A 21908-nucleotide genomic window follows, 5' to 3' on the forward strand; every position below is an offset into this window, starting at 1 on the left:
TTAAGCCAATTTGAATTGGATGTTCTATTTGTTGCAATTGAAGATATTTTCATTTATGATCAGCTTTAATCTAAAGGAATATCCTGCTTTTACATAAACATAGGGTCTATTTCATCATACCTCAAATCGTTTATATTTTGTTTTTCTCAAATAGATTATAAATGATATCAACTTAAATCAAGTTTTCAAAGAAATAATTCATACATCAAATAATTCAGTTTGTGAAGTGATGACACTTGTTTAATTTTCTCTCTTTATAAATAAAGTGACTATATATCCAGTTAACTTTTGTTGTCTGGCATTATTAATAATGGTACTCATTTTTATTCTAAATATATTATGATTTAGGCAATAAATCATATAATGGACTATAAGCTGATTTTTAAAATCAGGCCCATTCTTCCCCTTTGTAAGTTCAGTATGACAGGCATGTACTCTTTAACTGCTGCCTAGCTGTGACAACCTCATAGACAGTAGGAAGTAACATTATAGATCTTATTTTCCTTGGGATCCTAGCTTCCCTTTGTTGCATTCTTTCCGAATCTCTTAGCCAGCAACTTGCTAAGAATTGATGAATGGGGATGCAAGATAACCTAATTGAGAAAGTAATTGCTTTTGTGTTTAAAATGAATAATAGATATATTTCCTTTTTCACTTTTAGATTGCAGGCATGGCTGTGTCCCTGGATTTCTTTGCCCCTTCAAATGTGTTAAAAGCTCTTTATTTTGGAAAACCTTGAATTGTAGAAAATGATCTAGAATGACCAAGTCACCTAGGTAAGAAGAAAAGGCAGAATTGTAATAGCAACTGGGAGATTTCTTTTCTGCATACCCACAAGCCTCTCAAAAGCTCTTGAAGCATCCTGAAGAGAAGGGGAAACCTTGAAAAATGACCAAGTCTGTGGGTTTCCCGACTACTCTACAAGAAAGGCCCTGAGCCAAATTTTATTTGATCTAGAAAAAAAACAAAACATCTGGCATTTCTTATGCTTTTGGAGTTGAGAAATAATTCAGTTGGATTTTATCCATAAGGCTATAAAGAATTATTATAGGATATTTTAATGTAAACAGAGAATATTTAGATTCAATGCTCGAAACCAAGTCAATTCATTCTTAAAGGTAGAATTTAATGTGACAGAACGATTTGGTAGCAATAATATTTGGGAGCAAGGAATTGCTTTTCTAATAGGAAAACCATAATTAACATTTGTATAATTTCTGATAATGATAAAAAGAAATCACATCTCAGATTTAGAGTTTGCATATCAGTTATATATTCTATTCCTTGAAAGAATTGTAGACTGCATGATCCTGATTTTGAAATATAAATAAAACTGAGGGGTGGTGGTGGGTGGGGGGAAAGGGAAGCAATAGAGGGCTTTAACATTGGGATTAGACCTTAAAACACAAAAATAACAATAGGAGGTTGAAAAATCCCAGTAAGTATCATGATCATATACGATGAGTTGCCACATAATTAGAGGTTATTTGAAACAAGCAGGTGTGCACTGGGAGACCAGAGACAAAATGATAAAAGATATCCTCCCCTCCCTACCTGGCTTTACAAATGCTTACAGTCACAACCTCTACGTTATCTGAAGGATCTTCCAATGTAAGGGATTAATACATATTTCCTTTTAAAGAAACAGAAATGACACATTTTATGTGCCTGAAATATTGTGTAAGAAGTTTAACACAAAGGTTTAAACTTAAGCTTTCAGGGTCAGAGAAAGAAGGTAAATGAGGTAGAACATGCCTCCTAGTTGTAAAAAAAATATATTTAAAGAGGCGAAGGCTTGGGGAACATCTGTGATTGTAATTTCTCTGCTTTATGTAGAAAAAGTAATTTTCTATTCAGTAAAGAGGAGTTAAAGAAAATAAATGAGATAGGCCTGTGTATGAACTATGTCAAGGTAAGATCTTTCATATCATGATAGGTTCTTTTGAGGGCAGAATTAGTACTACAGTCAGGAGTAGCAAAGACACCTAATTATAGGCTGAGGGACAGCTGACATCTGACACATTAATGAGAAATGGTCTCCACCAAACTCTTTTGACTGCACATACCTACAATTAAAAAAAAACTGGCCTGCATATCAATCCATATCTATTCAAAATTTTATACATGTGCTACTTTATTAATATATTATGTATTTTAGAAAACAAAGTATTAACTATAAAAGAATTAAAAATAAATATAAATAGATATGGTTCTTTTTATATATTCCCATTGAGAAGCTTTGTAACTCAACACTCAAAGATAGAGCCGAAACTTTCCATTTCAAACAAAATATGAAAAGTGTGTGATTTCTGTCTTTTAGACTTTATGTAGGAAAATGCTAAAATGTACACAGGGATTTTGATACTTTTGAATGTGGCCCTATATTTTGTGCCTCTCTTTAAAATTTTCATGCATATATTATTAATCACTATTTTAAATATAAATTATTATAAATATATAATAAATATATTTTCATAGACAACATTGATTTTATAGAATGCTGTGTTAAATTCTTTCCCTCAGATATTCATTCTGGAGAAAGTCAAATATTTGTCCCCCTGGTAGGTATATCATAATGAGAGGCACAAATGCTATCCCAGTAACAACTTCTAAAATTATAGACATGGTACTAAGAGGAAAGATTTCTGAGAGATTAATTTGGTAGAACCAAATGTATGTAAAGAAATCAAGTGACTCAAAGAGAAATACACATTTGACTAAGATAAGTTAACGTTCTCTGAACTGTGCCCCTCAAGACGTTCCACATAAATGACTTGCCTGGAGAGATGAGGGAGAAATGCTGAGCTAAACAATGCTAACATTCCTGCAGGACTTTTCAGGTACTTTGCTCTGGTGATGCACACTGTGGATCTCTATGATAGGCCATGTCTATGCCCAAATATTTCTCAGCTTATCAGAATTTTTCATGAGGAATGTCTATCAGCATCCAATGGATCTAGTATTCTGCAGAATAGCTGAGATAGTCTACCACCTGGGTATTATTTCCTAGTCAAAATAACACTCATCATTTTCCATTTTTTTTTTACAGCATAACATAGACAACCAAGATTATGACAGGCAAGAGTGGCTGTTCTTGTTGAAGCATGCATGTGATGAGAAAGAAGGAAAAATCTAGAAACTTGGGCCTTGGGATAGTGCTGCAATGAAGAGCTCATGGATGGCCAAATAAACACTGGAGTTATAAAATGTTATGAAAAGGGTGACGCAGACAAGGAAAAACTTAATCTTTTAAAAAGTTTTTATATTAAATGGGTCATACAACTTATTTTCCTGTTTGATCATCATGCTGGAACTGGTAAACTTTTGATTGCTACTATTTTTCCTTGAACTTTGTGTGTGTGTGGGTCTTAATGATTCAGAGTATGAAAACTGATGACCTAATACTATGTACACTGATGCTAATGGACCTCTTCAGAATTTGTCAGATTATTTAAGCTATTATGAAAGTGACTGCTTTCTCTTTCTCCAATTAAAAAATCTTCAGAGGCAAAAAAGACAGAAATGAATAATATAATTTTATTTCATTGATATCTGAAATAAATTTAAAAAGGACATGCATGTTACAGCTATTTAGAATAGCACTTTCCAATAGTACTTTCTGCAGTGGTGGAAATGTTCTATTTCTGTGTTGTCCAACACGGCAGCCATTAGTCACATGTGGCTAGTGAGCATCTGAAATATGGCTAGTGGGACTAAAAAACTGATTTTTAAATTACAATTACTTTAAATTTAAGTAGCCACATGTGGCTAGCAGCTACTGTACTGGATAGTGCAGATCTAGAGAATTATAGACAATGCATGTGGTTAATTAGGAAGTTATTCCTTGGGAATAGAAGAGAAAATATAAACACAATATATTCCAATTTCCCACTTAATTTACATTTTTCAGTGACTTTTGCATGGTATGATTGTAAAGTAATTGATGTCTACAACTAAACATTAATATTAAGGTTATTCTTTTACATTCACATCTTCATACCATTTCTGTGATGAGAGAACTAAGAAGACAGGAAAACAATGGCATCATTTTTAGCTAATTAAAAGCTACTTAACTCTAGAGGAGAAAACATACATTAGTTAAGAGTATCTTATCAGGCAAAGCCAGTTGCCCAGCCTATATCCATTCTTTCCTTCTTAACTAAAGGAATACAAATTTTGTTCAGAACAGCAAGGTTTTAGAATTAGGTCACCAGTTTTACTCTGAATTATAAATAAATAAACACACCTACTCATTTAAAATACTCATCGCAGGATCCCTTGAAGCTAGGAGTGGTCATGTGACACATTTCTGGTCAATTTGATGTAAGTAGACCTCTTCTATGTGGGGCTGCCAGAAAAGCTTTTGTTTTCTTTATAAATCGAAGCTGGCACACCGAGCAAATGCATTTACTCTCATTTCCCCTTCTTCCATTTTAAAACACAGACATGATGTTTAGAGACAGACAGTGTAGACATCTTGAGACCACAGGAAACAATGAAAGCCACATGCTGAAGACAGCTGGGGATGGCTAAAGATGGAGTGGGACACATGATTTTGTGGTTGCTAGACCTACCCTGGAAAACATAATTCTGGAGGTCTGGCTATGTGAGAAAAACAAACTTCTATCTGGATAAGCTATTGTAGTGAGGATTTTGTCATATGGAGCCAAACATGATCTTAACAGTATTAATTGGAAAAAAAAGATCCTTTAATTTCTAAAATTCTCTAGAGTCTAAAATTATAATTGCTTTTGCTTGATGTGGTAAATTTAATTCCTAGGAGCCTTTCATTTGTCGCTGACAAAAACAGACATAAATCATGCTGCATTTAACGTTAAAATAAACATAAATATGCATATGGTTCTATAATGGATTGTTAAATTCCAAATGCTAAGTAAAACTAGTCATCCATGAACAGAAAGTAAATCTACAACATTTATAAAACACCTAGTATGTCTTTAGCTGCTGTAACGAATAGAATACTCTGCCTGCCTTTAAGAAAATTTAAATTAATTTCAAAGGCTAAATTGTAAAAGTCAAATGACATTAAATGTTTTAAAAGAGAAGATCAAGATGATAGAAGCAGCTTTACAAACAAATATATAGTTAATGGACAAAATAATTTTGCAGTGAATTATTGATTAAAAAAGAGCAGTACAGATTTGAGGTATCAAAACTAATTTCACAGAGAAGGCAAGTATAGATCTCAAAGGCTTTGATGCTCTGACAAACCAGTCAACTCCACATTTCTAATCATTAGGATCAACTTTAAGGAGTGTGAAGGGACCCTAAATTGTTGGTGTGGTTACTTCATAATTGGATTTGGTTTGAACTCACACTTTGAAATGGTTGCATGGTTCTTGTCTAAAAAGTTTCCTAATCCTAAAAACGAAATACATTCTCATTTTGATTTAAAGAACAATTTTCCTGTAAAATCTCATTCTAGATAGCTCCTTGCCTGCTTGCATTATTTCCAACTGCTATTATCTACTCTCTTCTAGTGCCTAACACTTATTATGTAACTTAAAAAAAACCCTCAAAATTGAACTTGGGTAAGTGTAGTAAAGTGGCACTTTGATTTTTATGTCAAATATCTCAAAGGACATTTATGGTCCTTATCTGTGACAGTTTTTTTTTTATGATTTTCACATTATATGAAATGACAGAAAAGCTTAGCTTTAACGAAGTTGCTACAGATTATTTTCCCTCTCACCACAATCTAGTACTTTTAGTTTTAGGGGAAAAAAGCATGAAGGAGTTAAGTGTAAATTATTCTCTTCTCTTCCCTTTTTAAAGTAGAGATTTATCTATATACTTTTGCCCTAAACCTTCCCCATGGCTTGACTTTTTCTTATTTCTACTTGGAAGGTTTAAAAATAATCCTAGAGCTGAACAGAGATTAAATCAGTCTGGGAGGAGGGTAACACTTATCATTACAAAGTTTATTCTGCTTCTAGAATTGAAGGAAGACTATGTCAGGTAAATCAAAGCATTTCTATTCTTGAGATAAATAATAAAGAAGATAGTCTTTCCTTGAATAAATTATAGAAATATACAATTCTTGAATGTGATGCTACTTGTTTGTAACATATAAAGTAAAGATAAGGGAACCTGGAAGGATTTATGAATTATTAAAATTATATTCAAAATCATTCTTATAAATAAAATAAAGACTTGACTCAAATCACTCTATAGACACCTTGGTATTATTTTTAGTGACTTCATAAAAGATCACAAGAACACAGTCAAATCCTACTGCTTCTCTCTTAAAAACAATGCAGCTATGATCACATTGAAAATTTACTGATCAGTTAACTTACTTTATGAAATTTAAAAATGTTAGAGCATATCATGCAAAAAAAATTTTTTTTCACCATTAGGCTAAAGAATAAAGATTAACAAGGCATCTGGAAAGAGAAGTCTAGCTTAATTTTCTGCCATATGAGAGAGGCAGGCACATAGTAAGAGGAAGAAAATGAATGATTGATTGATTAATTCATTCTAATATGTATATGACTGAAACCATTATAGCATTTTTTCTCTTGTGTCAATTATTACACTCTGCCTTTTATGCTTCCCTCATAGAAGATACACTCAAAACTGAAGTATATGTTCTTATTTTTAATCCCCAATAGCAGATAATATCGATGTCTTTCACCAGCAAGTGTTCAATAAGTAACAGATGAATGAAAACTTAGTCTTATACCAAAAGCCCTTAAAAAGTAGTCATTATATTTCTAACAAATCTGCATAACACTGTAACTCAGGGATCTCCAAAGTAGGCACTTGAGGGAGGAAAGAAAATATTAGTACTCATTTTCATTGTAGACTAGTAAAAATATCTACTTTACATGTGTGTTAATAATATGTATACAGATATATTTATCACTTTAACATAAGCAATCATATACAGAAAAGTGTGCATAAATGTACAAAAACGCTAATTGTGATGTGTGCTCATTGCTTTAGGTCATTCTTAATGATGTGCTAACACAAACAAGAAATCGAATTTAAATCCAAACTTTTACTCGAGTTTGGATTTTAAATCCAAACTTTTACTTTTTTTACTTTTTTTCTTTCCAATTTCATTTCTTAATAGTCCCTTGCCTGCCTTTAGTGTGCTGCGTAACATGGGTTTCAAAGACAATTTGTTGAATTAAAGAATGAATGAACAAAGAACCATGTACCTAACATTAACATTACCTAATATTACCCTAACTGGGTAATAAGAAGAACATGAACTATATAACAAACTGTAATTTCAATTATAGATTTCAAGGACTCCAAATTATGGCAAAATATAAAGCCCCAAAAGCAGGTAATAATATTGAGGGTATAATAACATCATATAGCTTTCAAAAAAGATTAAAAGAGATTGAATTACTTATGTTGCTTTCTTATAAAAGAGCTAGACAAGATCCCAGATTAAAGGTATTTTATGAAAATAATAAAAGTCATTTTATATAAAGGAACCTCTATCTAGACTCAAGCAAGGAAATCTGTAAATAGAATTCACTATTCAAAAACAATGACAAACATAAACTTCCTTATCAGGATCCCACTGGTATTTCATTGAAAACACAGTATACTGGCATTTTATCAGAATTCATGTAAATACCGTGGTTTGGTTTTACTTGATAAGGTTTTGACAGAAAATTTTGCAGTGAATTGAATTGAAATGTAATAAGATATGCATTTCCAGTCTTAGACTTTGAAATATGTGGTTTGGTAAAGCTTATGTTTATCTTTAAGCAAAAAGAAAAAAAAAAGATGTATGGTATCATTTTCTATAAAAATGTTATTAAGAAACTTAGAAAATGGATTTTTATGTGTATGTTTGCAATTCTATGAACTTTATATTTAAGAGGAGTTTATTTTGCTATGACCAGAGAGTATAAGTCATATTACTGACACATATCTTAACATCCTTCAGTGAAGATAAGAGTGAATTTGGCTCTCATTAGGTAGGGAAAGAAAATTGTATGCATGTGGAGCAATGATCCACAGAGTTATGAGCTTTCTAAAGGAGGCATGTACATTTGTCACAAGATAATTACAGTACAAAATTTGCAAATATCTTTAGCCAAACAGATTACAACATCATTCTTTGTAGAATGCAACATACACCTATATATGGAAAGATGGCACACTCAGGTATAGTGTTTCTTAAACAAAATTGTTCAGAATGAACAGATGAGATTATGAGGGTTGGATAGTTGTTTGATAAAAAAAAAAAATCAATCTCCTCACCCTAAAATGATTGTCATCCAACTTGTGAAATCTGTTGGAAACCTATGTAAATAAACTGTTTAGTTGGTTTTGTTATACTTTTGGTGGAGAAATAAAGAGATGTTTAAGAAGGGTGGGGTGTCATAGAAAAAAAAAAAAGAAGAAACCTTATTCCCAAGAATCCAGATTTACATTAGGACAATTACATTTACTAAATGACCTCGGACCAATTAACTATATTGTCTGTAACTTTTCTTATTTATTGAATGAGGGAAACTATTTGTAATACCCACTTTTCTGCTATGCTCATGGCAGTAAAGTAATATCTATAAACGTTCTTTTTCATTTCTTTTCAGTTTAAACAATCAATGCCATTTTCCCTACACATTGTTCCACTAATCCTTCTAGGTCATCAGACTGTGGTTGAATTTATTCAATAAAAGTTATAATCAGAATGATTTGGGAGCCATTCAATTGCTCTTTGTGTAGATACAGTGAGAGTTTAAAACATAATCATAGAATTTTTATTAAAGACTGACCTGAACAATAAAAAAATTTAAACACACCCAAATAATGATTTCCCATTTAAATATATACTATATCCACTAAAACTGCTTATTCAATCTTTGGATAATTAAATCTCCCAGGTAGTGGTGTAGTGTGTAGTTAAAAATGAATCTTGAAAATGCTATAATCACCTTGTCCAGATTGGCCAATTTGTCTCAAGCCCAACCTGGAGAGGTCTTATTAGAGGATAAAACTCCTTTGCCAATTCAATCCTTTATTCAATACAAGTGCCTGTGGTTCAGATTTAGTGGTGAATTACCCTGAACACCTGGCCAAAATGATTTGACAAAAGATTATAATTTATTTAGCATTGGTAATCAGATACCGGTAGTACAAAAAATAATGATATCATATGGCCACCTAAATCCTATCTGTTGATAGCAACACAGTTCACTGCCACAAACATCTCTCCAAATTTGCCAGTCATCTCTCTATCTCCCTACCTCTCTCTCTCCCTCTCACCCCCCATTCTTTCTTCCATTTCTCCTTCCCTCTCTCTTTTTTCCTAATTTTCTTTCTTTTCTACCTCCCGCCCTCTCTTCCTCTCTTCCTTTCTCACACACTCCCTCTCTTCCCCACTTCTCCTTCCTCTGTCTTTCCTTCTTTTCTTCCCTAAGAGTCATATTTAATCATTATTTTTGAGAAAACCTCTAGATATAGCTCCCTTTATTTGATAGATTATGTCATTAAAAGAAAACTGAATACTTGTCAAAACAATTTTGCTTCAGAGCGATTTCACTTAAACGTGATGAAATATGAAAAGTATTTTGTTATCAGATTTCTCTGACACTAAACTATAAATTACAAATTCTATGCTTATTAATTCACAATTTTAGAAAATAAACTTGGAGCTGTAGGCATATTTTATTTTTAAAGGCTTAATTTGCATATTTTACACCTCTATTCATCTATAATATCATGGTATATTTTTTTGCTCTCTAAAATTAGCAGTCAAGTTGCTTAATTTTTTAAATGGCTACATTTTATAATTTTATAAAAAATTAAAGTAATTTAACTTGCAGTTTTTGACTAATATAATTTACTTTGAAAAAAATTATTTTCATTTTAAAATGGTAGCATCACCTATTTTCTAAAATAAGAATTTAATTGAACGACTTGTGCTGAAGGAGAATGGAAGCTAAATATCGAATATGTGTTTTTGAATTCAAGGTCTAAAACTGTGAAAAGCTAACTATTCAAATGCTATGTCCTTATTTCCTTTCTTGGGGACAATATTTCAACCATTGCATGTCTAAGGTTTGACCTGCATCTCAGAAATTCAATACTAAGTTCTCTTAGAGTCATAAAATGCTTTTTACTTCATTTTGTCTAACTTCTGCTGCTTCACAGCTATAATTATAATTTCCAAATTTCAACCTCTGTTAAAAATGAAGCTTCCTTATCACATTTCATCTACATTATCCATCAAGAAATCTACATTCATTAAGAACCAATTACTGTAGGTGCAAGGGTTAAACAAACTTATATTTAGCATACAGGGGCATCAATGGTCTTTATTTCGGGTCTCCATGATGCAAAGTTGGAATAGATAAACGTATCGTTTAGATCATAATCGCCACCTTCAAATTATTTGCTTTATTTCCTTTATTTGCTCTGTCCCTCACCCTATTCTACATACTCTTGCTTGAGTTCAGTGAACATTTATTATTTATTGGCTGCTCAGCATCCTTTCCCTCTTCTCTTTTCATTGGACTCCAATTTCTTCAGGGGAAATTACTTCTCTCATTGTGAGGGGCTTTGGAAGAAGGATTTAAATCAAAGTTCTTTGTTCTTCTCTAGCTAAGAGATGGATATATGACCCAAACAAGGTCAACTGGACTCTCTCTTTCAGGACTTTAAATTTTGAATAGTTACACAGGATGGAAAAAAAAAAAAAAAAGAGTTCCACAAAGAGACTCGATTATTTCCTGCAAACTAGATGCCCAGGCATGTTGAGATCCCTTTACTTTCTCTAAGCCTTTTCCATTGCCTTCATGCTAATCCCAGTAAATTTATTGTCTGTTTGATTTAGTCAGAGGGTGTTTTCTGTTGCTTGCCTCCTGAGAACTCTAACTTACAGACAACTAAACTACATTTGAAGATTTTCTTTCTTTGCTTAATATACTTTAAGGATTGCTACTGCCCGCAGGCCATAATCGAAACTCCCAAGTCCGGCAAGGATGGATTCCCATTTTTCAGCTTCGCCCCTCTAGTCAACTTTACCAATTTCTTCCTCATCATATAGTCTTAATTTCAAATAATAAAATCACAATTTCTATAACACACTATATTGTTTCCCATTTCAGTGAAAAGTACAGTTTGTTTCCTTTCATTTAATCTACCTGTTAATTACAACTTGTCCTTTAATGGTTGGCTTAAGTTTTACCTTTTTCAAGAAGCTATTCCTGACATCTGTTCTCTTCTCTGACTTAGTAAGAAGCCTTCTCCCTAAAACTCAGTCCTTAGAGCATCACCCAAAGCATGCCTAGGGAAGTAGAAAACCATGGTGGTTAAAGGTGAGGACTCTAGAATCAGACTGCTTAGGTTCAAATTCTATTGTTGTATCTTTAAGACTTGACCTCGGGCAGCTTATTTAATCTCACTGTGCTTTAGTATCAATCTCACAGTGTTGTTGTGAGCATTAAGTAATACACATGATGTACTTCGATCAGTGACTGGCATATCATCAGTATTAAAAATGTGCTAGGTATTATCCTGAAATTTATTTCTATCATAGTGCTATTATTTTTTTCCCTTTACCTTCTTTAATCTGTGCATTCCTATCTTGCCCAGCTCTGTATTTCCTGCTTAGTAGTAGCTTAATAAAATCTTGTTAAAAATGTATGAATAAATAGGCATTGATATGTTTTATAGTTTATAAAGCCCTTTTGGAATATTACTTCATTTCTCACATCTAAAACATTAAAGTTAGGGTTGTTTCATTTAAACCTTTACATAGAGGAAATATTTATTTCCTAATATTATAATAAATATTTCTCCAAACTTACTTTCTTTTCTTGTTCCCCTTTACATACACACATTTGTTTAATGTTTATTTACAGTTATTTTACTAAACCTTAAGTGATTGTAACTATAAAAGATGAGAACTAATAATGCCTTTATAAATTATTATTTTTTAATATGAGGGGAAGAATCAGGAAAAGAAAGCATCCGTACTATTTAGCAAGAAAAGAAATACATACACACACATGCAACATTTACAAATCCTGGCTTTCTGTGACTCCAGACATTTCACTTGAATTTCTCTAAATTAATTTTGGACTTATATTTAAAGCGTATCACTTTAAAGAAGAATCAAATTAGTTGTCCTGTCTGAAAAAGACAAATTTATTTGGAGAACTCTGAAGACCTACTCAGGTCAGTCAATGCCTTCCTTAAAGGCCAGGCTCACAACCCCTTCACAAGCGGGTGTGGACTTTCTCTCCCATTCTAATATCTTGTGGCTCTTACAAGAGGCCATAATGTCAATGGCAGAATAAGGCGCAGATGTGGAAATGCATTCTAATTTTTATGTGATATTATTATATGACATACAGTTTGTACAGTATAAATGTCATGAGTAGGCAGATTTACATAGAGTTTATTGCAGAACCTAATATTAATTACTAACATTAGTTGAATACTTGCAGTAAGCAAGTCAAGGTGGGAAGCATTTTTCATGTACTATCTAATTGAATCCATATGACAACCTATGAGGCAGATAGTGCCATAATCCACACTGTACAGATAGATAAACTCAGGTTCAGGGAGGGCGAGTAACTTTCCCAAGGTTGCACAGCTGCAGTAGCAGAGCCAAGCTTTGAACCCAGACAATCTAACTCCAAAGCCCTTGCTTTAAACATTATAACATACTGTATCTTCTGGTTAGTAATAGTTCTGGAAATGCTGGTATAACAGCATAATACTGTGACAGAATGTAACTTTTGTTTCTGTATCAGCGCACTGCAAGTATAAAATGCTTAGCATAGTGCCTGACAATAGACTATATATACAACATACACATGTATATGTATTTTATATAACCAAATGGTAGCCACGTTTATAGTTAATACCAGCAGGCAGTGCTTTGCAACCAAACAGACTTAAATTTGAAGCTAGGGTGTGACTATGAGGCTCAATAACTTTTTCTGAAAAATATGGCTACTAGTACTTGCTATAAAGCAGTAGTAAACAAAGTGTGTGTATATATAGCACACACATTAAATATCATTATATACACACTTATCCATCACTCTGTGGTGAATGTGAATGTGGAATCTGTGTGCTCTGTACACAGAGGAGGAAACCAAGAATCAGAAAATGATGTGACCACAATCATGTCATTTGCAAATGACAAAGAAAGCTCACTGAATTCAGGTCTTCTGAGTCTAAGCTCAATTTACTTTATATGCAAGTTGGTTACTATCAAATTATTGTTTTTCCTGCTGAATTGCTTACATTCCTTTTAAAAAGAAATTTGTGTGCCTCGCTCCATGTTTTTCCAAAAAGTAGTTCTGTAGCAACTAAATACCTTCAGTACAAATTATTTCTTTAGGAAAGTTTTGAAAATCATTACAAGTGAAATAACTATAGTATATAAACCTTTCAAAACTACTTTTCCTATTTATTCAAAAATATAAAAGATATATAGTATATTTGTTCTAGCTAGGTAAACCACATTTATATAAATGTATTCATGTGTTTTTAGTTGATGTCATAATTTTACAGAATGGATTCCAATGAGGCTGAGAAATGCAATCTTTGTATTAAAATCATGTTTATTTGAGCATAGCATTGCCTAAATATCAATATTAAGATCTAAAGTATTTTAAGACGTATTATGTTTTGTTACTACTTATTTTTCTTAAATTTACTATTAACTTTCAATTATCCTTGTCATTGGAGTAGAAAAATTGGCGTGGACAATTCGGAAAAGTGAATAACCAATTCTTAGATTATTATATTTGATTCTGTAATATATTATGGCTGCAGAGTGCCAAAACAGTTTAAATGTCAATAGCTCAATTGAGCCACTTCTTTGATATTATATAGATTTTGAAAATACCAGTTGTTTAGTGAATTTAATTAAGCCAACTTTACTTATAAGGTTTATGCTTTTTTCTTTGTATTATTCCTTTTTAATTTATAGCTGCTTCTGATAACTGCATTAATTTGTTTCCTTGATCATACTTGGGCTGAATAGAGACAGTAGTGTGTTTGCTGACAGAGAAAAGCTGCCTAAAAACTGGTGAGAAATGGTCGAGGAGAGTAAATTGACTTGTGGAAAATCTTCACTTGAAAGAAAACCCCTGCCAGCTTTTCTCTTTTTCGCCCATACCTTTTGCTTTATGATCATCTCGTTGATGTCTTCAAGATCACCCACCATCACCCTCTGTGATTTTATAACTCGATCAAGCAGAGACAGCCAGTCGGTAAGTTCTGTCCAAGCTCGGTTGAAATCTGCTAGAGCAGGTACCTCCAACAGCAAGGAAGATGGCATTTCTAGTTTGGAGATTGCAGTTTCCTTGGTAACCACAGGTTGTGTCACCAGAGTAACAGTCTGACTAGGAGCTAAATTTTTTTTTTCAAAAAGGACAAAAAAAAAAAAAAAAGAAAATGAAAAATTAGAAACACAAGCCAAGAAGCTAATTTCAATAACAATAAAACAACCTTAATTGAAAAGCAACCATTTGAACCAAAGTATTATTTATGGCATTATATGTTTTTTCCTAACACTGTGGCTGCTTTACATAGTACTACATGATAGAGCAATTAAAAGACTCGAACTTTTCCTTATTACATATTTCATTAATACACAATCTTTGAAAATGGTTTTGCTTATTGTCATGGACAATTAATTTAAATAGCCTTCTCAATAACAATAACATAGATTATGGAATCAGTAAAAAAAAAAAAAAAGATTATTCAGATCTAGCCAGGTGAGTAATTTTTATTTATTTATTTTTTCATTTAATGAAAAAAGCAAAAGGAAAGATTGCATAAGGTCTTATTTCTGACTTAATGTTTCCTTGACTATGAAGTAAATTACTTTGGAGGTGGACCCTAGGGAAATATAGCCACTAAAATGTTCTTGCCCTTGTTCTATGTTTTATACTGGGAGCAGTTTACCATTATTTTTTCCTTCAGACTAGTAATAAAGTGGCTAGCAGTGAGGAAAACCCAACTTACATTATTTTAGGAAAATCAGAGCTAGTAAAGTTTTTCTACTTGGATATGAAACACTGTTTCAAGGTCATTAAGCAATATTAAATTAATATTAATAGTATTGAACACTTTAATGTAAGGTAGCCCATGGTAATGGTGAAGATCTGAAGTTCCCGAGTAAAAGCATCCGGGAGAGAATCCTTCTCTATGCCTTAGAAACTCTGTGACCTTGGTTAAGTTAGTTCAACTCTTTGAGCTTCATTTTTCCTTTTCCGTAAAGGAGGGACAAAAATAGGGTAAACGTCAGAGGGGCAGTTGTGTAGAGTCAATGACTAATACAAGAAATGTACACAGAACAATGCCAGAAACATAACAATGATAACATTAGCACAGCTCCTGATACTAGTATAGTAAGTAATGAGGTTAGGTATTACTATTTTTCTAAATACCGGATAAATAAGAAACACAGAGATGAACAAATATGGTGAGCAGTTGGAGATAAGGCATGAGAAATATGTGAAATATTTGGGGAAAACTTAGTCAAAGGTCGATTTGTGGCCCTATACTTATTGAAGGGGGCTGAACTTGCTGGTGAGAATTGATACTAACTACGAACAAACATCTGAGCCTCTGGAGCCTACTATATCCAGTAGACCAGTAAGTAGTAAAGAAATAGTGGTCTATACAATTCAGAAAGGAATCTTTGAGGGAAAGCTGCAAGAATCGACATCTCAGTGGGAGACCTGAGAGGCATGGACAAAAAGGAAAGTGTTCTAGGAACATGAGAAAAATGTGCCATGTTTGCATTCCATTCTGAGGTGGCCATAAATTACTTTTCATGGTTGTATTACTTTCTGCACTTTCAAGGTTGTCTTTTTGTTAGAGAAGATGATGAGATGAATGAAAGAATGCCTCTTGTGTTTCAAGCTTCTTAGGGACAACAAGTGGTTCCTACAAATGAAAGAAATAATCCTGAACAAGGCAGAAGAAAAAAAAAAGCGAGGTGCCAAAGTAAAAATGAAAACTAATGCCAAGAAATAATGACTGAAAGACAATAATACTGAGGAGATAAAGAAGAAATGGTTTCTTGGAGCTATCTCACTGCTCTGAGGTTCTTTGTAGAAAGAAAGAAACATAATATGAAGAAGAAACACGAGAGACAACAAGATCTAAAAATCTTAAAAGGGATTTTGAGAGGGGCTGAATCCCTGGTGAGGATGCATGGGTGAGGATGAAAAGAGAGCTAAATTAAAATATCACTGTAGTTGCTAACCTCAGAATGCCTGGATGACTAGAAAATATGGCCAAATTGTTCCTAAAATAAATACACAGTAGATACTGAGACAACATATGGTCTTTTGGGAGGATTTCAAGGTTCTGCAAATTGTCAGAATTTTTTTTTTAATTTGACTTGTTGAAAAATTTGACCCTCAAAAGAGAGCAGGAATGAGATTTTTTCCTCCACACTTACTTCTGACGAAAAAAAAAAGTACTTAGTGAAGTAGAAATGATTATGCCATCTCAAATTTCAATACAGTGAAGGTTGAGAATACAGAGAATTATCAGACTTCAACTGTGTTCTGGAAAGCACATTAAAAAACAAACAAACAAACAAACAAAAAATGATGTCTATTGAAAAGAAAAGCTACGGCCAAAGACTGAAAAAAAGAGTGATTAAAAAGTATAAACAAATGACATTGGAATAATATCACAGAATTCTCCAGTGAGGAAAAATGAGGAAGTATCACCAAGTACAAAGTCAGCTGAAAGAGATTCAGAGGAGGATTGAGAGGTCAAGCAATGCAGCTCTCTGTGTACCCGTGATGGGCAGATGATCATATTTATGGACTGATCAGCCCATTCATTGCTGGTCTCCTTTAGTATTCAACATGTGAAAATATCTCTATACTGGTGGGAAAGGGTGGGGCAGCTGTGTCCCTCTTGCTCATTGGTCTGTCCCCTGCACCTTGAACAGGTTCTGGAATATAGTAGGTGCTCAATTGATATCCTCTAAATAAATGAATGAAACTACAAAGAAAAGTCTATGCACAGTAAGCTTTTCTGTAAACTTAGAGAGAGAAGTCTTTTACTCATGGTGAGTGCAAAAAGATACTAACCTCACGGATGGTTTCTAGAAGACTAGAACACAGAACATGCCTAGGTTCTTGCTGTTTAAGTCATTTTAGCTATTTTCAGAACAACAAAAATAACAGAGGAAGAGCCACTGTTTCGGGCAGACAATGGAAGGTCCAATATTAAAGAGAGAATATGAAACCAATCAATTCTTTTGTTCCCCACTTTTCTATTGAGCAGGGAAAAGCAGGAAAAAACATTGGATCAAGGAGTGTAAAATAGATCACCCAGGGCTAGACTGTTGGATTTAAATCCTTACTCTACCATTTCTTAGCTGTGCAACCCTAGATAGGTTACTTAACCTCTCTGAATCTCCATGTACTCCTCTGTAAAATGGCAATTATAACACTACTTCCCTCACAGACAGTTGATCTTACTGTTTCCTAGATACACAACTCGGGTAAGATTTCAGGCATCTTGAGATAAGGGATTATAACATACTTGCTAAACTGAACTTTTCTGAGCCTCAAAGTATTCACCTACATAATGGGGAAAACAGTATTAATGTCATGAAATTAAGTATTTTATGAATCGATATATGTAAGTCACATACTAGCATTGTTCTGACAGTTAGTAGGTATTCTGTGTGTGTGCGTTTTTTTTTTTCCTTTTGCTGCTCAATGTTTATTGGCTATCCACTTCCCGAATTAGAATGGCATTCTGGGCTCTGTGTTTCTTGAACCAGACTTCACACTCCAGCCTCTTCTCCCTCCATTCTTCTCATGCTCCACATACTTCAGTCTCTATTTTGCATTCTCCAATTAGCATGGGCCATTTCACACTTCTGTGCCCTTCCACATGCTCTATATACTTCATAAAAATGCTTCCCTTTCCCTTCCCCAAACAAAAATCTCATTTCTTCTTCAAATCCCAACTCTAACTTTCTGTTTTTTGAAGGACTGGGATAAGTTTGTAATAAAAATGTCTCCATATGGCATAGAACTACATCATTCTTTTGGGTCCTAAACACTTTGAAGTCTTCAACATTTTATTACTTCAATCTAATAATCACTAGGAAGAACAAAATCTTGCACCGCTTTTAGGTGTTTTTTTGTTGTCGTTGTTTGTTTGTTTTTTTTTTTGTTTTTTTGTTTTTGTATGTGTAGAGAGGGTGGCTGATAGTAACCGAGAGCTGTAGTCTAAACTCCGAATCTTTGGGTCTCCAAGAATAGAAAAAAGTGCTATAACAAATTAGAAAGTGACTAATCTTCAGCTACTTCACGCATTTTATTGCGGCCAATTATATCTTGAACACTATTAAAATATTTCATTTTTTGTAGAAAGACTTGCCTTTAGATCCATGCATGTATATATAGTTTTCTTATTTTTTAATTAAGCAAGATGTTGCAAAGGAGACACTTTTAGGTACTGAGACTATTTATCTTATGCATATCATATTGATTCATAATGCATTTTCTGATGCCTTTACTTTTACATAAAAAGAAAAAATGAGGTTCTTTCTTTTTCACTGTGTCATGTTGCTAGAAACATACACAAATCACCTCATTAAAAGTACAGGCTGGTCAGATCTGTAAAGGGGCAGCAGTTTGAGTGGTTTTGCCCAGACTAATCAACAGAATCTTCACTCTAATGGTCAGAAAGAAATATTTAGTCATTTCAGGGGAGTTTTCTGTTAACTCCACAATTTAAAAGAAAGGGGATGTGCTGAGAGTTCTTTCAGCACATAATCCTATCAGGTAAGGAGTTAGGATACATAAACTATTACACAGAATCTTAAACATGAAGTTCTGAGATGGGTCTCCAGGTTCTCCTCCCTAAAGAGCATGGGAAGTGGCTTCCCCTCCAGCTGGAGAGGATCCTTTTCTCCATACCCCATTTAATGCCCTCACAGTCTAGTCTACTTGCTTGCACATCCACCCCTTGCCTCAAGCCACTGGAACAACAAGGAGTTGTCCCTAGAAATGCTTCTTCAGATCTCAGCCTCTCTAACCACCATGAAAGTCCAAAGGTTATTTGTCTCAAGTCTGTTGAAGGAAGTTATGATAGAAAGTAGTCCTATGGTATCATACTATTAACTGTCCCTCCAGCAGTAGACACGGTCATCCTTCCTGCTTAATTAGTTCATACCAGAACCACATGCATTACAACACATACAATTAAGCCAAATAGACAGATACATACATATTTTGTGTTTATATGTGCACATATATATACCCCCCCACACAGCTTTTATAGTCTTAGGACTGATGATTATAGTATAGGTTTCTCATGCATTCATTAGAAAATTAATATGATCTCTACTGAAAACTGTATTTTCCTTCCATAGTTAAGCAGACAGAAAGTCAAGCTCAAAATAGTTGAAATGAATTGAGTTTGGCACACCAGAATAGGAGCATAAATAACGGTAGGTGTAATATACTATTGCAAACCACATCTTTGCTCTGAGTATTTTGTTAATTAAAAGGTGTTGGCTTTAGGAGGGAACTCTCATTTTTTCAAAAGTGTTTGAAGAACATTTCTCTAGTTTGAAAATTTAATTGGTTTCAGGGGTACATGATTAGTCAGACTAACAGCTTTACTTAGAGCTTTAAAGGAGCTACTAAATCTTATAAAAACACACACAATGTGTTTGGCATACTTGCTTTGAAGTATTCACACGTGGTTTTCCTGTAATTCACAAGTCTCTTTTGGTTGATAAGAAAGCAAGAAGCATATATTCTATTTCTAGCTTTGTTGTATAAATGTGGGTAACTTTTTCCATTACTTTTATAGTTTAAAAATCAAGCAACGTGATAAATTATTGTACTCACACTAACAAAAATATCTAAAAAGTACCATTTTGTGTATGTGGTCAAATTGCATTATTATTTCATACTATGAGTTACAGGAAAGGTTGTTTAGCTCTTTCCACATAACCAATAACTATTCTCCACATAAGCAACATTAGGGACTAATTTACTTTTTGAATATTTGAAAGGATGGCATATAGCTTAATAAAATATGTAAGAATTAGAGAGTACTTATAAACAAAAATAGAAATCATATATGGACTTAGAAAGAAAAATCTATTGTGTGTTGACAAGGAAGAATCTCACTTTTTCCCTCTAAATGTTTACAATCAGTAGGCACAGGTGGAACATTAGAAATAAATGTTATGAACACATAAACATTTATTTTTGTCTATATTCTTTCTCATAATTCTAAAGACAACAGAAAATATGTGACTCAAATATCATCAATTATTAACATTTTGGCACATTAAGGGTTTGTGCTGTGTATAGGTAAGGCCTAGAGAATTGGAACTCAAGCATTCGTGATAATCAACTACCTTTCTGGATTTTAGAAAAAAAAATTGTTAGGTGCGGGAGCCATAGACTTTTAAGGCTCAGTGATACTATATCGCTTTTTAATTGTTTATTTCTTACTTTTAAGAATATAATCCAAATAAAAATTATTTGCTGCTACTGGAAGGAAGAGAGGTTGCCATAAACACCATCATCACCATCATCATTTGCTCAAGGTTTCCTGTGTGCTGGGCAAAGTTATTTATAAGTCGTTTTAATTTTTACCAAACAACTTTCAGGGTAGGTATTAGTCCCATTTTACCAAATGGTAAATTAAAGTAACTTGTTCAGGATCTCACATTAACAAGTGACAATGCCAAGAGAATGTGCCTAACCTCTTATACATATTTTTAATGATCTGATCATCAGATAATTTTCCTACATTCGATATGCAAGAATTATTGATCACTCAAATGCTTCTGACTCTAAGAGCTATAGTTTGCAACATATGGTACCCACAAAAAAACATCTAATATATAGTTTAATTTGGCAGAGAAGATCACCTTGAACTAGCTATTAAAAGATGGATTATAATAATCAAGTGCATCTGACTTCCTCCCACAAGTTAAATATTATTCTTGAGTATCTCCAACCTGACTTCACCCAAATATGCATTCTTCCTTCACTAATTTAAAAGATAGAAATTATCTTTGCCTTTTTCTTTTTTAGTTTGCATTTTCTAAGTGCCCTTCTATAACTCACATTATATTCATCTTACATGCACTTAATAAAAAACAGGGTTTCTCAATCTCAGCACTACTGATATTTTGGCATGGATGATTCTTTGGTGTGGGTGTATTGTAGAATGTTTTGTAGGATGTTTATTGGTATCCTTGGCCATAGCACCTTTCTAGTTGTGACAACCAAAGATGCTTTCAGACATTATCAAATGTCCTCTGGCGGGGGGGGGGGGGAACTGCATTTGGTTGAGAACTACGGATACTTCTCTCTCTCATTTCTCCCTCCTTCTCCCCTCTCCTTCTCCCTCTCTCTCCCTACTCCCCAACTGTGTGTGTGTGTGTGTGTGTGTGTGTGTGTGTGTGTGTGTGTGTGCGTGCGCGCGCGTGTGGTTTATATTATACTTGCTTAGCATTTGTACTGGACTTCCTTAATGCCTATCCAAGCTTGTGCCCTCTTATACCTCAGAAGTGGAGGTGAACTGAAATTTTTAAATGCTTCTCTTATGCACATGATATTCGGCAGGTGCTGAAGAAATAGTAAACACCAGAAGCCATAGCTACCAGAGAATACTGACTATTACATAGGAAATGTCTTGGTGATAAAAATAAAAGCATCTCTGGTTAAAGAGTAAACATCCACAAATTCTTTCCCTTTATGCATCTACACTCTTGTAATGAGATATTTGAGATCCTCCCATTAAGAGCTATAGTATATTTCTCAACAGCTTGAATATGGATTGGCCAGGTGACTTGTCTTGGCCAATGAAATGTTAGTAAATGTGACATAAGCAAAGGCTTGAGACATGCTTCGGCATTGGGCTATACTTAG

General features: G+C 33.6%; 1 protein-coding gene across 2 annotated transcripts in view; it reads right to left on the bottom strand.

Annotated features, from left to right (window-relative positions):
- The window catches only part of DMD (dystrophin), a 2089898-nt gene that overhangs the window by 608994 nt on the left and 1458996 nt on the right, over positions 1-21908 (bottom strand). For both annotated transcript variants that reach the window (XM_011378471.2, XM_011378473.2), the window contains exon 51: positions 14135-14367. In XM_011378471.2, the coding sequence (XP_011376773.1) occupies positions 14135-14367 (233 nt within the window). The remainder of the gene's footprint in view (positions 1-14134; positions 14368-21908) is intronic.

This window comes from Pteropus vampyrus, unplaced genomic scaffold (assembly GCF_000151845.1).
Source record: "Pteropus vampyrus isolate Shadow unplaced genomic scaffold, Pvam_2.0 Scaffold340, whole genome shotgun sequence".
Classification (NCBI taxonomy): Eukaryota; Metazoa; Chordata; class Mammalia; order Chiroptera; family Pteropodidae; genus Pteropus; species Pteropus vampyrus.